Source organism: Stegodyphus dumicola, chromosome 2 (genome assembly GCF_044657685.1).
Source record: "Stegodyphus dumicola isolate Sdum_Otavi_A_Nest chromosome 2, ASM4465768v1".
In the NCBI taxonomy this organism is placed as follows: Eukaryota; Metazoa; Arthropoda; class Arachnida; order Araneae; family Eresidae; genus Stegodyphus; species Stegodyphus dumicola.
The window spans coordinates 91546577-91565293 of NC_140769.1; the positions used below are offsets into that span (position 1 = coordinate 91546577).

At 29.8% G+C, this 18717-nt stretch overlaps 1 protein-coding gene across 4 annotated transcripts in view; it reads right to left on the reverse strand.

Moving 5' to 3' along the window:
- Positions 1–18717, reverse strand: part of LOC118205180 (uncharacterized) — a 59142-nt gene that overhangs the window by 20252 nt on the left and 20173 nt on the right. For 2 of the 4 annotated variants that reach the window (XM_085810895.1, XM_085810893.1), the window contains one exon: positions 433–673. In XM_085810895.1, the coding sequence (XP_085667021.1) occupies positions 433–478 (46 nt within the window). In that variant the 5' untranslated portion in view covers positions 479–673. Of the gene's footprint in view, positions 1–432; positions 11811–18717 lie in introns of those variants that run through there. The other 2 variants (XM_085810896.1, XM_085810892.1) reach the window with 2 other exon arrangements.

Consider the following 18717-nt stretch of genomic DNA (forward strand, 5'->3'; position numbering starts at 1 on the left):
CTTCACATCAATTAAAAATTACTGCAACAAGTATAATTTCTCAATAAACACATGAACAAAATTTGTGAAAGTTTCTGTTATAAAAAAATTGCTTAATTAATACAATATATTCAGTCACACTATTTTTTTAATTTAACAGAAGCTTAATTGAAAAACATAGCATAAGCTTCTTAGAAACATTTTACTTACAATTATCAAACCCCTTTGGAAAGGAATTATCATAAGGAAAATGAATAAATCACATTTTATATTAAAGTAAGAAATACAAAACTATGAACACTGAAATTTTTGATTGTTTATTTTTTCTCCTAATCAACAACAATACAAAGAAACAAAGAAACTGACTGACAAAGATAATCTAATTACAGAGAAAAATTAAAATAATAATAATAATAATAAATAAATAAATAAAAAAGCTTTTATTCATCAAACCTTGCACATAAAAATCAAAAGTGGGTAAGCATATGTGTTTGCACATGAGACTGTTGTCGAAACTTCTTACGACACACCTTGCACATGAAAGGGCGTTCTCCGGTGTGAACTCTTATATGCTTGACTAAATCATAGTTAAAACGAGTTGAATAGGAGCAATATGGGCATGTCTTCAGAGAAACTGCCTTGTGTAAAGTCACATTATTTTCATAAAATGTTCTTTGAATCTTGCCCAATGCATCTAAAAAATATTTTTGATGTATTATTCATACATTAAGAGTAATAATATGCAAATTTACAACATGAAATAAGCATATACTTAGGAAAAATTACTTCAAAATTAATATCCCTTCTTCTGGTTCCATATATAAGAGATCTAAATTAAAATGCTTTACATTTTTAAAGGTGAGTACCTGCTTAATGCATTTCCCACCTTTCTCCTATGGAATAGCAATGATTTAAATAATATTAAGGATGATGATGACATAATTTCTTCAAACTATTTGGAAAAATTATTTTCATGAAAATCATTAATACCATGATACACACACTTTCATTATTTAAATGGCTGCCAAAGATCTTCAATTTCTTCATGTTTATTTTATGTAATATAATTATTTTCATGTATGCAGACATTCATTTTTGACAGGAATTAGACTAAAATTCATTAAGAAAATGAAAAATGCTCAATTAGTGTCTAACATCTAAAAATAAACACTTTTTTTAATGAGAAAAACTTTCAGATAAATAAAAATGTAATATGTCTAACTGCATTTAAATGGAAATAAATACTTTCATATGAATAGATAACCATACATAAACTTTAATAAGCCTTTTTACAAATTTATTTGGAAGAATATAGATGGAGAATGGATACACTAAGAATTATACAGCTATATCTCCTTGATGTGTTTCACAAAGGTTTGATAGTGCTAAGGAAAGAGAAGCCTGATCGTCAAATCTATGAAAATTAATTTACAGAAATGTCTATATTGTTGCTGTAAACCAATATATTGTACTGTCCCCTTTAAAAAGAATTTCTTTACCTACAGTGCCATAAAACACTTACTCATGCTGCTTCAATCATAAGCAATTGATTACTGATGAACAGTGAGCTTTACTGTTCATCAGTAATGAAGCTCTGTACTTTTAGTAACTGCAACTTGGCATGAACTCTTATCCCGATGTCCTTCTACTCAAGCAATGTGAATCTTCCCATTTCATATACCTTTTCTTGACAGTATACAGTACTATTTTCTTTTAAATAGAATATTATTTACACTCAGAAAAGACTGAATCAGCTTTCTGAATGTGAAGAGCATATTAGTTCACATTTCAAACTTTTCTAATTTTTATTGCATATGGTTTTTACTTTGAATTATGGATGTAAAAACAATCTTCCAGTACTGAGACACATTGCTTGGAAGGAAAACCATACATGTCTAAGAACAGTTAGTAGAATATTACCATTCTTGTATTAGAATGTACTCTATTTAAAAGTTAACCTGTTATAGTGAGCCAATTACATTTTCTATTACATTACAGTAGAACACTGATTGCTTCAGTTCTGTCAAATGAAAATTTTCAACAAATCAAACTGAATACTGAAATGTAGAATTAAAAATTAATGTTAGATTTCCCAATAAATCAAATTTTAAATTATCAAAAAATATTTTTCTACTCCCTTCAGTTTCAGGAAACTGAAGTTTTGCCAAAATCTACGTACATCGCTGCACACTGACTTAACCCAGTCTCTTAATATACATCTAAAATGCATTCAAGTATGGTCTGAAAATACAGTCCAAAAGATCCATACACCTATGCCCATCCTTTCCCATATAACTTAGCAGCACAGCAAGGAGCTTTTTACACTATCTGATAACATCAATCGCGTGAAATTTTCTTTCAGCTTTTTCGAAAATTCTTCATCATGTGAAATTATCCAAATAACATATTTGAAACACTATGGAAATTTCACATTTGTATATTCATTTTCCACATCAAGATTATCTTTTAGGTATAATTTCTCTATTACTGTTTCTAATTTTTTATCCATTATAGAGTTACATTTTTATTACGTATAAAACATCACACTTTTGTGAGAGATTTAGTTTTATTATACATTTGCTAATTCACAATGCTTCCATTTAAAACTGTTCTTAAATATTTCACAGCAAAATAATCATATTATTAATAATTACAAGTTGTTATAAACATTAAGCATATTATCATTATAATAAATTCAAAATGAAACTATCAATATATTCCTCAGTTAAAAGACACCTATATACTGCATTATAATGTTCTTTTTTACTGTTACTTATATTCTTTAGTTATAATATTTGATATTTAATCTTCAGTTTCAATTACATTACATTTTTAATGACTAAATAGAAAAATTCTTAAATTTTTTTATTATTATTATAAATACGAAAATGAAAAATATAGATATGAAATAAGTATACATAAATGCAAACATAATGAGCAAATGTGATTACATATTAATAAACAGAAATAATCTACGATTACATTTTGTGATTCATTACAATCAAATGAAATAAATCCTTTTTGTGATTTATTTCATTACACTGAAAAAAAAATTGAACTTACAATACTGCTTTTATATTATCATCACATTCATTTCTAAATATAGATTTCATAGCAAGTAAATTTTCTTAAACAGCTGGTTTCAAACCATGCACACATAAAATACAAATTATTTAGCTAAAAACATGCAGCAAGTCTGAATAACTAGAAATTTTTCTTAAAAATTCACATTTTTAAGGAATGTAAATTTGAATATGCCTCTATTACTTTCTGGAAGTTAAGCATTCCTGGAAAGTCTTTCATAAATTGAAATGGTGCAAATCAAATAAAGTTACTATTAATTTGTACAGGAAAACCTTCAAAAAAATGTTAAAGACCTCATCCTGAGATCTAAAAAATTTTAAATATTGTATAAAACCTCAATTAATAATAAAGCAAGAACAGCATATACATAACCCAAATGAATAAATAAATAAATTTCTAACTTTTCAACAGAATAAATAACTAGTTAAAATGCATAGAATTATGTGCAATATGATAATAACAGGGTTGCCACTCAAACAGGAGAATGAAATTCCCTGACTTTTCCAGGTTTTCCAGGTATGTTTCGAGAAAATTCCAGTCTATCCGCGTAATGTACGTTGGCTGTGCTAAGAGGTAAATTAACTATGGTATTACTTGTACTGTGTAGCAAATTCACTTTGTTTGATAATTTTGTTTACTTTTCCACTTAAAAAACTTAATAAAATTTAAGATATATACATTGGATAACCAACTGTACGTTTTATTTAATTATTACTCATGATCATCCCCAGTTCAACACGAGGCTAATCCGGTTCTTATAAATCACAACGCAATGCTAAAAGTTAGGTTAGATTTTAGGTAAATTTAATTTGCGCGAGGTGTATTCTTAAAAGGCACCTTAACACTTGAAAACACAAATATAATTATAATAGGAGTTGTTTTCTCCACTGAAGATTGAGATTAGAATTTGCCCAATCTGGAATAAAATAAGGCTTTTTTTGCAGACATTCTGCAGCTAAACGAAAGAAAGAAATCTATTTAATGATATTTTTTTACTAAATTGAGGTATTTTATATTTATTTCGTAGCATACATAAGGAAAAAATATGTGCATTAAATTTCGTGATGTCATCATACTGCTAGAATTAATTTCAGAATTATGCCAGAGAAAATTTCCTGAAATTTGGAAATATTATTTACTAATGATAAATAAATTTAGAGGGAAGAAGCAACATTAAATGATATGAATAACATAAAAATAAAGATAATTACTTACAAATTTAATTAGAATAATCAACGATATTTTAGCGAATATAGTTATATTACATGGTTATCCTAGATGATTGATTACTATTTTTTTATTTTACTGCAAAATGACAAGGTATTTATTAAAAAGAAAAGAAAAGAAACGAAAAAAAAAAAAAAAAAAAAGATTTTGCGGTAAAATCCTAGTATACGATACGGCCTTCGCATGATTTTGAAAATTGTCGCCAAGAACAAAATGACCCGTTTACTGCTCATCATCATGTCGCCAAATCCTGCTGTACCGTACATGGAGATTATTCTTACCAAAGAACGTCTATGTAAAAAGCGGAGGGAAAATTTGCCAAGGGATTTGACGACGGAACGGCCAGAATTTCCCTCTCCGCGATGTGTACAGAAAATTGAGAAACACGTGTAAGAAGAAACATTCTTTGACCAAAAAGAAAACTATGAAAATCCGTTTTTAAATTATTGCGAAAAATCCAAGAAGAAATGTTTTATCAAATAACGTTTTTTCTTGGATTTTTCGCAATAATTTTAAAAACGGATTTTCGTAGATTCCCCCCCTCAAAATAACTAATCCATGAATTAATTTACTTGCGCCAAAAAATATTTTCTTTTCCTTTAGAGTTTAAAGACATTTTAAACGATATTCATTTTATGAACTCTTGCTAACGTGACCTTCGAACTTCGACACCGGTTTCGAGCTTTGGCGGCAGATATATCGCGCATGCACAGCTGTTTCCCCGCTATGATGGAACCGAGCCACGTCTGTTGCAGAGAGGTTTTCCTTCTTTATAATACATATTTTTTTAATTCTAACCTTCATGGTACTGTATACTAGGATTAAACCCATTTTGTTTTATACGAGAACAGGTACTTTCTTAAGTTCATGCACTGCACTTGCGATTCTACGCGAAACCAAAAGTTGCGGGAAACTTGCTTTGCCTTTCTAAAAAGACAATCAAATTGGAGCTGCAAAAATTGGCTCTATGCCAGCTGCCCGAATGACACTCACGTGATACACAATTCGCCAAAAAAAGGGATCTCTTCCGACGTCGGCGCAAAACTCACCTTTTTTGGCAGGATCGTTGTATGAAATTCCATGACTTTTCCAGATTTTGACTAAAACACTTAAATTCCCTGACTTTTCCAGGTAGCATCGCAACCCTGTAATAAAAGAATACAGCGGTACCTTGGTATGTCCGCTGTGGAATATGTCTGTATAATATGTCCCATTTAGATGGAAAAATTTTTGTTTGGAATATGCTGCAAGTGTGATAAGTCACGATTGAATGCACTACACTTGTTTACCTTTTTCAAAGTACAACTACCCACGAGCCACAGTACACCTGTAGCTACTATCAGTAAACAACCTGCACTATCACTCATAATTTTTAAGTACTTTTTTTTTTTTTTTTTTTTTGCATAAATTGTTTGTATATTCATTAACAATGAGTTTTAAGAAAGTTAATGAGAAGCAATGAAGGAAGCTGTTGGGATCACCATGGAAGAGAAAAAAAGCAATTTTCCCCAGAAATCAATAAATTCAGTTTTATCATTAATAGAGGCATGATAATTGCAGTAATACTTCTGGTTTCATTTCTGTCCTTAAAAACAGAAACGATAATATTTTAATAAAGACTCTTCATTCTCTCTGTCCTATAATTTAATCTCCCATACCTTTATAAGGTATTTCTCCCGCTTTCCTAGCGTGCCTTTGTGGTGCAGTGGTTCTGTACGCTGGCCCGGTAATCCAGAGGTCTGTGGTTCTATTCCCTGCAAAGGTGGTTGCTAATTTTTCATCTCTCCAGCTTTCCAATTAACCTAATGTCTCTACAGTGGCACTGGAACTAAAAGGGTGTTGGATGATGATTCTCCTCACCCACGATTTGGTGATTGGGTCCCTTGAAAACCCCAGTCGCCCTTTAAAAGGGGGAGTATATATGGTGTTTCTCCCACCTTCCTAGCGAGCCTTCGTGGTGTAGTGTTCTGCACGCTAGGACGGTATCCAGAGGTCCATGGTTTGATTCCCAGTGAAGGCGACTGCTAATTTTTCATCTTGCCTGCTTCAAAAAAAAAAATAAATAAATAAAAATAAAATAAAATACCTAATGTCTCTACACCTTTCACTAACAAATCTCAGGCAATTCTTTACTTCCATCACTGTGAGCATTGTAGTATCACTTTTCTGATTTTAGGCAATGAAACTAGTCTGTAAATATATTATTAGCATTTAATACATATCACGTTATTGCTCTATTAATCTTGCATTCAGCGATATTTTTGGTTTTATGTGTTATTTGGTATAATAAAACGGGATTTTTTTCCCTCACCCTTTTCCTCTGTAAATTAATCATAAATATCTCTTGACTTGATCCCTTTTTCGATTATGAAGGGATTCAAAAGAATGCACAAATTTCATAAAGTATCACATATCTGTATATGCCATAGGTTTCAGTTAAAATCTTAAAAAACAATTCATACTCTATGAAACAATACAGTCAAAAGTCGTTAATAATCCGGACCTCAAAGCTAAAAACTTTCTGCGCATGCGCCGCTTTGACGCATGCGCATAGGCGTGCGCATAAGACCTTTACGACTGCGCATTTGCGTGTGCACAAGCGCAGAATACGTTTTCGCTGCACGTTTAATGTATAACGGACGGTATAAGCAAAAATTATCTAATTGTCTATTTCAGTTAATGTTGATGATTGCGTTGTTCCTTAATCTTCGAATTGGATCCGGCTTATTATTTTTTGCAGACTGTAAGAGCAATTTTATAAAAGTAAGCTTGAACTTTCGATTATGTCAAATAGAATTTCCGATGCTGGAGCTCCCAAAGGATCTACGAAAACGAAAGTATGTTTCGATGTCCATCAAACAAAAAGTGGAATTGCTCCAAAAAATGGATAAAGGCATATCCTTTCTTTATCTAACCGTTCTGAAATCTGTTTATCAATTTCACGCTGCTCTGTGCGGGGGGAGAAGGGGACGTGGTGGCGCGCAATGAACTGGAAGTTGATCTGTCAACACTATCGTTATCTTCAGGGCAGATGTTTTTATTTTATTCGGCTTATAATTCCTTATTAAATGTAGTATTTCATCTCGATGTACTTCGTCTTTGATATGATTTAAATCAAATTCCTCGTCATCATAAATATCACGAATACAAATCAAATAGTTTTCTGGTTGCAATTTTCTAATTTCGGCTATGCATAATGTATGCTTTATGCATGCGCGCGTTGAAAGAAATGTTTAATAAAGTAAACAAATAAATATTAAGCTTTTTTTTGTAAATTTTGATACCCTATAGATCATAATTGCTTATTATTTTATAAATTACGGTTTCATATTTTTAATTTTATAATTTCTGCATGCCATCTTACCAGATTGAAACTGATGATCTATAATCCGGAAAAATCGATAATCCGGAATCACCGAAGTCCCGACGAGTCCGGATTAAAGACTTTTGACTGTATTGAAAAAATACAAATAACAATTAAAGAAAGCAAAATCTTAAAAAACAATTCATAATCTATGAAACAATATTGAAAAAATACAAATAACAATTAAAGAAAGCAATTATCTTGAAAGACAATTTTCAGTAACAAGAAAGAAGTTTAACTTTTTATCTACTTTACTTAAGAAAATTTAAAAAACATAATTGATTTTTTTAACATCTTTAATTTTTTGTTACACATACTTTTATAATTCTGCACTTTCTGAAAGATATCAATTCACGCAATAGTACCCAAGTAGCACACGACGTTGCAAACTGGTCCGAGAGGTTGCAAAGTGGTCGTGGTAACTTTTACGACGTCTATACAACATTGCGAAGACGCAAAATATTTGCCGTTGCATCTTGCGAATTTGTCGACATCACTGAAACATCATGATATGACCCCTTTTAGACGTGGTCATTTTAGCATTTTGTTTTAGTTCATCAGCATTACTTTTAAAATGAAAAGACACTAAATCTGCCCTTTCAAGAATCTGAAGTCTGCATAAGATTTACTTTGCAATGTTTCATTACTTTATTTCATCTAAATACATTCATCTAATAAAATGTAAATTTAATATAAATACTTTTGATTTATTAAATTTAATTAGTACTAAAAATACGTGCTAAATAATTGTTTAAAATTTTGTTAAAATAATTAATACTTAAAATATTTTTTATAAATATTATAGCAAAATATTTAAAAATGAAACTAATCTATAAAGTAAGTTATTAAGTTATGCATTTTATATACTTTAAAAAATCATATTTCTGAAATCAATGTGAATCACATGTTAGCAATTATTTCACTACTGAAATATGTAAAATATTTCTTATTTTTGAAGTAAGAACGAATTCATGGCTGGCCAATATACATGACAGAGAACTCATCAACAGTCAGGAGAAGAAGACCTGTACATTATTTACTGGATGCTTATATAAATGAACATCTCGAGATTTGTTCGCTTTGGCTAGCTGCCAAATTTGAACAAGCAACTGCGCCATTAATTCAGATTCTAGCAGTTCTTTCAAGTAATTTGGTAAAGATGTCATCTGTAAAGCGTTTTACAAGACTGACTTCATGTTTGAAATTTAATCAAGCAATGACTGATATAAATAATATTGCTTATATTAAAAGTAAATGTAATGCACTGTCAATCAAAGAACGCATTGTGAATCTTCTCATTGTTCTGTATCTACTTACTTCCAACTTCCTTCAGCAAGTGAAATTCCATTGCTGTGAGCTGTTTGGAAGCCTCTGAATTGAGGAGAATGCTGAATTTGTGCTAATTTTGTGTGTGAATATCTGCTCTGCAAGAAATGCTACAATGCTAATCGTGAATCTAGTGTTGCTGAAATAGTGTCTCTGTGGTCTATAGTAGTCTGTGGAATATAGTGTTCGTGAAATAGTGTTTCTGTGGTTCGTGAAATAGTGTCTGTCTCCAATCACTGTGGTTCCAGCGGTGCAATATTTGGTGCTTATTAGCTTTGTGCTTCGATTATAACATCTTAAGTGCTATATCGCATATCATTCATATTAATCGATTATTGTGTTCATATTGAAAAGTTGGCTCTAAGAATTTATTCACATAAAACCAAAAATAACATACAACGGCAAGCCACTTTCTGGTCTTGCTGAAAATGCAATCAATACAGAAGCAACAACAATTCAAGCTGTTGTGGTACGTTCATTATTTTCAAAATAGAAAGAAATTATTGAACAGGTACCAGTACTTAATACGACTGCTGAAGATGAATTAGATATATGTATAATATAAGCAATTAATTAATTATTAAAATTAATAATAATACACATTCTATAGTATATTGTCTTTTGTACAGTATGCAGAAAAGGTTAATGATTTTAAACATTGTATGAAATGTATGATGGAAAAACTTGCAGTAAGGAAACATTAGTATTTCTATGAAATATTGTAATCTATAATTATGTGATATTTAATTGTGTAATATTAAAAAACACTAAATATTTTTTTGATTGCAAATTGCAATTTTATTACTTTTTATTTGGTATCTATTCTTCCAAACACTAATTCACGTTTTTTTAAATATTGCTGTTATGTATATTAGATTATCTCAATAAATGAATGTTGGAAATCGGGTTTTATTTTTTTATTAAATTTAAGTATACCCTATTTTCTTTGCTTACTTTTTATGTGCTTGTGATAAAGAAATTCATAATAAATAGAAACAAAAAGTTTCATCGTGTTCTATTTAACAAAGAGCTTACTATCGTATACTATATTATTTAAATTATTTCTGTGCAGAAGGAAAGTTATTGATTATAAAAAGTGCATGAAATAATCAATGTAATCTATCACTATTCTAAAATGCAGAAACTAAAAATAAGTAAATACATTAACATAATGATCGAAAGAAATGGTGTTAAGAAACAACAGCATTACTAGTAAATACTACAATCCATAATTATTGCACTTTTATTTGCTTACTATTTAAAAAACACAAATATTTTTTTTTTTTTATTAATTGGAAATTTTAGTTCTGTTACCTTCCTTCTGCTATTTATACTTTCAAACACTTCTAGTTCATGTTTTTTCTTAAACAGTGCTGTCATGTATGTTGTTTGTTAGGTTATTATTTCATTTTAGATATGAACTTTTGATCACATTTATTAACTACTGTCTTTCATTTGTATATCTTGGATATATCGAAGTTAACGGTTATATTTTTTACTGTGAAACACGAATAAATTTATACTTGACTTCAGGTAAAATACCGATTATGTTACCTTAAGAACCGCTTTCTAATTTATCATGACAGGGGCAATTTTCAATGTGTCTGAGATTTAACAGAAATAAATGTGATAATGCTGTTATCAGAAATGCTCTTTTTTTTTACCCACATATATATCTTTACTTTTATTTACGTCTAATTGAATTTTATTTACTTAAAACCTACTATTAATGTTATATACTTATAATAACCACTTTCATTACTCTCACTTAAAGGAAAAAAATGATGAAATCTTAAATAATCATAACTTAGAATTTAAATTATTTTTAAAATATAGTTTAAAGTACTGAAAGAAAGGCTATTACAGTCAAAAGTCGTTAATTCGGACACCCATAATCCGGAATGATCTATAATCCGGACCTCAAAGCTACAAACTTTCTGCACATGCTTCGCGTTCACGCATGCGCACAGGCGTTTACGAGAGCGCGTAAGACCCTTACGGCTGCGAATATGTTTGTGCGCATGCGCGTTTAATGTTTAACGGAGTTATACGCTAAGCTAAAGTTATCTAATTCAGTTAATGTTGCAGATTGCGTTGTTCCTTAATCTTCGAATTGGATCCAGCTTATTATTTTTTGCAGACTGTTAGAGCAATTTTATAAAAGTAAGCTTGAACTTTCGATTATGTCAAATAGAATTTCCGATATATATTTACTACAAAGCGAAAGTATGTTTTGAAATCCGAAATCTGTTTATCAATTTCACGCTGCTCTGCGGCAGAGGTGGGGGCAGAAACGTCATTATTATATTATGATAGATTAGAAAGATTATGTCAAATAGAATTTCCGATATATATTTACTAATATGTAATTTGTATCTACAAAGCGAAAGTATGTTTTGAAATCCGAAATCTGTTTATGAATTTCACGCCGCGGATTGGAAGTTGATCTGTCAACACTATCCTTATCTTCAGAGCAGATGTTTTTATTTTATTTGGATTATAATTCCGTACTAAGTTTAGTATTTCGTCTCGATGTACTCCGTCTTTGATATGATTTAAATCAAGTTCCTCGTCATTATAATTCGCTTCCGATAGTGAAGAAAGTGACCCAGAGGTTATTGAAAACGAAAACATTTCGATTGACAAATTAGTCTGTATTCTCAACACAGCAATTATAGGACTTGAACAGCGGAACTTTGTAACTAAACAAGAAATTATGTCTGTTTAATAGAATTAAAGAGAAAGTATTATCACATGAAACGAAGCAACTTACATTGAAGGAAATGTTTAATAAAGTAAACAAATAAATATTAAGCTTTTTCTTTTTGTAAATTTTGATACCCTTTAGATCATAATTGTTCTTTATTTCATAAATTACGGTTTCATATTTTTAATTTTGTAATTTTTGCATGCCATCTTACCAGATTTAAACTGATGATCTATAATCCGGAAAAATCGATAATCCGGAATCGCCGAAGTCCCGACGAGTCCGGATTAACGACTTTTGACTGTATTAATTATGCATATTTAGTCTAAAGAGAAAAAATTGTATTATCTTCCGGTTTTCAGGAAATGATAAAATATTTAAACTTTATATAAATACAAGAAATACAAAATTTTAAAAAAGAAGAAAAATATATGAATTATTAAGCTTATTTTTCTGCATAAATCAATATGTAACAAAAGGACAAAATAATGACATTTTCACAAATGTTGCAAAAAGGTGGAATTTTGCGAATATTTAGGCGTCTTTAAGACGTTGTGATACAATGCTTTCACAACCAAAATATTACCTGCAAAAGACTCAATAACAACATCTATGCGACAAAAACCTCATCTGCAAAGACGTAATAAAGACATCTGTGCAACAGTGGATGTTCGCGGTTATCTGGGTATCTTAAAGACGACATATTGCAACGTTTTTGCAATGTCATTACGACGTTGCTGTGCTACTTGGGTAGCAATTTTATTGTTTGTATATTTTTAATATATCGCAAACTTCTGTTAACTTTAAGCAAATATACATTAAATTGGTATTTTTGAATGGATTAAAAAATGCCTTCTTAGATCACAACTACGACGAAAAGTCTTGAAACAAATATCACATGAGAAAGGTCTTTCACCAGTGTGAATACGCATATGTGGTTTAACAGCTGCTTTCCAAATAGTAACATATGAGCAATATGGGCAACTATAGACAGTTCCTTCACTTGTACTAGTCTCTGCAATGTATTCTTCAATACTATATGAAAGTTTACCTAAAAATTATAAAACGATATTAAATTTTATTTTAATACTCTAATTTTTTGTCAAAAATATAATAATTAAGAAAGGTGAACAGAATTCTTAATTTCATCAAGGTCATTCTACTTACCTAAAACATTAAAACCCAGAAAATTTAATACAAATACCAATAACGTATATTACCTAACCATTCTAACAAAACACACAATTGGTCTTAATTTGAAATAAGTTATAGTTTTAGAGAAATCAATAAACTTTAATTTCATTCATGATCAAGAAAGATTCTCGCTGAAAGTTTTTTAGCCTTAAAACTTTAATTTACACTCTTCAATCACAGTTAGTAGAATCTAGAATAACACATGCCATAAAATACAATATTATTTCCCACAGCCCATAAAATTATACTTGTTGCTCCCCTTCTTAGGCTTGTAGCTGGTTTCTCACAATTCATGGGTGTTGCACTTTTTCCAGCCTTTGGAAAAGATGACTGTTCTTCCTTTCATGCACATTTGGATTTCTGCAATCAATGCTCCTACTGTTCTATGTGTGCCACCCACAGGGTATAGTAGTTAGGGAAGCCGACTGTGATACCAAAGGGCCCAGGTTCGAATCCCAGACAAGGCATGGTTGTAACTGTCCATCCCTTCATAGGATGCAAAGGTGGCCCACCTATTAGGTGCCTCCATAATAAAGTGACCACCACCTCTGGCCTTGACTCTTGACCAATCCAAAGTCAGCTGTGGGCCTGCCAATGGTTAAAAAAACTCTTCTATCTGGAACAGCCACCATAGATGTTTCCTTTGTTACACATGTTGGGTGACAATCACAGTTCTTCTTTATAGAATTTGACTTATACACATTCTTTAGCCAAAAGTAAAAAAAGCAGATAGGTGTTCTAAAGGAGATACTATTATTTTCAAACCAATTTCTAGCATGCATTCTAATACTTTGCTTGCAGTTTTGACATTCCATTTCCATTAAATTCAGTCATTTATAAGAAGTACAATTTTACAGTCCTATTATGATCCATTCCAACAAAATAAATAAATAAAATAAAATAATTTTAAAAAAGGACTTTAAAGGATGGATTGATTAGAGAGATGAGTAATATTTTTAAAATGTAAATTAATGTGCACTCAACCATGTACATACATGGGTTGGTTATTTCTGCATGCATACAAGAAAATATGGCAAAACACAATACTGATTGCTGAAACTGGGATTGGGAACAATCAGGAAAAACTTTACACCTTTTTAATGCTTGAAGAATCAAAACATGTCTCAATTTAAATAACATTATCATACACCACATTTTCTGGAACTTAGAAGATGTTTTAATGGCTTATTTGTCATGGTTACAAAGCAAAACTTAGGAAACAAATATTCATGGAAAAGGATTCAGTATAAAATCATTGGCGAGCCAGACCTAACAATGGCTAATAAAATAATTAAAAATGCAGATGTCATGATTTATTGACTATTTTCTAATCAGCAAACAAATAATTATTTTTGCAGTTCTATTAAACTGACCTATATTTCATAGCAGTAAAATAGACATTATGCTGTATAACAATTTCTGAGTGATTTTCTCATCACAAACTAACATATTTTAGTTATTTTTAATAATATAAGATGAAAGTCATTTTCACAGCATTAAATTATATCTCTGTTTATGTCATAAACAATGCTCACATTAAATTTACAGATCTACAGAAATATTAATCATTCAAAAGTCAAAAAACAAGGTTTCATAATTATTTAAATTTTTCATGAAGTTAAAATTATACTTTCAGATAAATGTTATTTTTACAAAATTTCAAATTTTTGAAATTTTATAAAAAAAAGCACATTACACTCCAACATCTAAACTGCAGAATTTTAGTATTTAAACAAAATAAAGAAGCCAATAACATTTAAACAAAAATATGGATGCATTTTAAAACTATACATGAGTTCTGTACACATGAATGTCTATTATCCACACTTTAACCCATTACACCATACTTAAATAAAAAGCCTTCTTCATTTCAGAATTTTTTTGGGAGATAGGCTGTCTGTGCACCCATATGAGTCTAATCCCCCTTGTTAGTCTCTGCTTCAAAATATCAGAAATTTTTATTACAAGATGCAGACAAACACAATCTAATATTATTGAAAGAATGGTAAAATCTGCCAAAGGGTTGAATAAAATTTCACAGAACTTTTATTGGCATTCTGAGTACAATGTATGATAATAATGTAAACAGTGCATCCAATGTTAAAAATAAGTGAAAATGCAATAAATCCTGTCCATAAATACTCTTTCTAGTCCAAAGACAAAAAAAAAAAAAAAAAAAAAAAAAAAAATTTTGATGAAATATGAAAACAGTCAACTGTCCAAAATGGTGATAAAATTTTTGGTTGAGAGAATGGAAACTTTTTGACAATGGGAATAAATTTTACTATCAGGTTTCTATTTTTCACAATGATTCATTGTGAATAAAATTTAAAAAATTCCATATATATGTGGAATAAAATAATAACAAAAAAGTCTCCCACATTATGTCTATTTTAATATATTCTGATTTAACTAACAATCTCAATTCAATGACGTTTTTTGTAAACTTCAGGACGAAATGGTTAGCTTATCAAACTGTTCAAATTTTTTTTTTGTTAAACTGTGCCAGCTGCATGATGGCAGGTTTTCCATTATTATGACTCTGTAACTCTAACATTAATTTTAAATGTTAATACACTTGCACCATTTTATCACCTTATTAAAGACAGATATAAAATAGAATTTGCCCTGTTCCCTAAATACTACTTTCATATTTTCATTTCATTATTTAAACAGTCAGGAAATGTATCAAATACTGGTTGATAATTCAAACAAACATTGCTATACATGAGAAACATGGAACATATTTTTTGTTAGCTTATAGAATAAAAAAAATCTAAACCAATAAATGTTGCCAAGAGAGTAATTATCAGATATGGGCAGAATCTAAAAAATTCCACTCTCATTTTTTGGAGAATTTTTATTTTTTTGCAACTCATTTTGCTTAATTTAAATTAGCCAGACTACCTTAAACACTTAACAAACTTAATGCTATTTTACTTAAGCTGACATATCACAGATTAGAACATAGCCATGCAGCTTCCAGATCCAAGTTTGGTTTATTTAATTTAAGCAAAGCATTTGATCCAAACACAATGAAAAAATATTTTTAAATTCTGAGCCTATATAAGCAGTTTAAAACACTGAAATACAAATCCAAAAGTAGAAAATACACTCAGTGAATTAATGTGTGTAAAGCTTTTACACATGAAGCTGAATTTTTCAGATACCAGAAAAACATTGCTAGCTGCTAGTAAGAGAAATTATGGAGAGGAAATGAATCTTCACTTCACCACTAAGGAACCTGAGGAAAATAAAATTAATAGTTTTGAACTTTATTATACAATTATACTTATAATTACATCTTACAACTAAAATGAAAATAAACATAACAAAATTAATAAATGCTGTATCTGTCATGACAATAGAAAAGAAAAAGCTACAAACTGGATGCAATTTTTCAAATGAATGTCTTTCCAAATGATTTACTATTAATACGTACTTTAAAAAGGAAAATAAAATTTGTTAATATCATCTAGATACATATTTCTAATCAAAATTAACTTTAAAACCATTCTTTAGCCCCTATACATGCAAATCATTACATTACTACTAAACCTTCTCAAACATTAAAAAGTTAATCTTGCATAAATTTGATCTGGAAAATAATTTAACTTTCAAATCAGTCGTTTACCTCTGATCTGATGCAGATCATTACAAGCTACCACTACAGCTCTTCAAGCACTAAAAAATTTAACACTAGAAAATAATATTAATTTATAAATCATATTACAAAGATATTTTTATTTCAAATTTATATCAAATGAGAGCGTTTATGGTATAGAATTCCAAACATATGCAGTTTTCCCTTAATCTAATAGGGGCTTAGATAAGCCCACTATTCTGAGATTAGGTAACCTCAGAATGTCGACTATCCTCATTATCATCAGAGTTCCTGTATATTGTAACAATCATTCGTTTCAGAAATAAAATTAAAATCAGCATAATTGCTGGGAAAAAAAATGTAACAATGCACACCAATGGGAAAATTAAATTTTGCATTATTTAATTTACTGAGACATTTCATTTGACATAAACACCAACTTAAGGATGAATTTGATCAATATTTAATGTTAAAAAGATGGTTGTGCATAAAATTTACATTTATACGAATTAAGAGCAAGAATATTTTAGAAATAATAGTGAAATTACCTGTGAAATGCAGAGTTGAATTATATGATTATAATAAATACACCATTTTAAAATACTGAAACATAAATACAGAGCTGATGCTAAAATTTAAGTATGAAATAAAATATAATACAGTACAAAGTCCAAGATCCGGACGTCCAATATTCAGATCTTAAAGACACCAACAAAATTTTTTTAATGCTTTACACATGCGTAATTGATTTTTTCCGCCGTAAGAAAGCATGTGGAGAATTCCAATTCTTAATTTCACTTCGGTACTGAATAAAATACCTCGTTATTGAAGAAACAATCATTTTAGTATAAATTTATGGATCAATAATTTGGCTCTGTAGTTGCATATCTGCTTTTCAAATTTATGGATTTTGTAAAGATATGTGGAGAAGCGGTAATAAGTGAAGATGATACAATAGAAGTTTTTATTGTGATGGAAATGTTTCAATCATCAATCAATTAATGGACGGCGAAATCTGTAGTAGCGTTCTAGATCCAGAAAATACCGCTACCAATAGTGAAGAACGTGACAAGAGGTTATTGAAAATGAAAAAATTTTGAATGACAAGTTAGTCAGAATTCTTGAGATAGCAACTACAAGACTTGAACAATAGAACTTTGTAACTGAAGAAGAAATTATGTCTGTCTACAGAATTGAAGAGAACATATAAGCACAAAAAATGAAGCAACTTAAACAATTTATATTTAAAGAAATGGTTAATAAAGTAAACAGATAAATATTAAGCTTTCTTTTGTAAATTTTGATACCCTTTAGATCATAGATGCTTCATTATTTAATAAATCACAATTTCATATTTTTAAGGGTTCGTACACATTTCTGCACATGGAAAATAAGTACTTTTAAGGACCATTAATGAAAAACGTTAAGGACCTATTAGCAAATGGGAACTGAATAAATTCAATTTAAAATATTACTTATGCCTGAATTTCACTTTTGTAATACCATCCTAAAAATAAAACAGATCCCTAAGTAGTATGCATTATTACTAAACAAGAATTAATTAACCCTATTATTAATAAGTTTTAGAGTAAAATAAACTTTATGCAATTTATCAATTAGCATTAAATATATTACATTTATAATAGTTGGTCCTATTTGAAAGACGATAAGTGACATTTACGATTTACTAACAGTTAGATTTATGTTGTCTCATTTTGTCACAAACTTGGTCAGTCTAGAGGTTTAGTAAATAGCAGGTATATTTTATGTCAAATGGCATAGGTTAAAATGAAAAGTAAGATCATAATCAGCATGATTCATAACAAAAGACTGAATGTTGCCACCGCTGATGCTTGTCTAGAGAGAGACCTGCGGATCAGAACAAATCTGAAAGGCCTGATGTAGGCATGTTTGGCAAGTTCTGAAAGTTAGTCAGACTCTGTTTGACGCAGTCAGTTTCGTAGTTCCATGTAGAGTTTCAGGAGTTGTAACCCAGTTAATATATTTCAACGTTTCAATAAGCCATTAAAGCACCAGAGGTGATAAATTGTTTTGTATTATTTTAAGTCTCACTAGATGCAAAGAATAAGTTTTACTTGAATTTTTACATTTTTGTGTTTTATCTTGTGATCACAGTGAGTATTAATGAAAGGCAATAATGCTTTAATATGTAGAGATAATTTTTACAGGTAAGCAGTTAGTTACAAATAATTAAATTAGGTAGTTAGATAA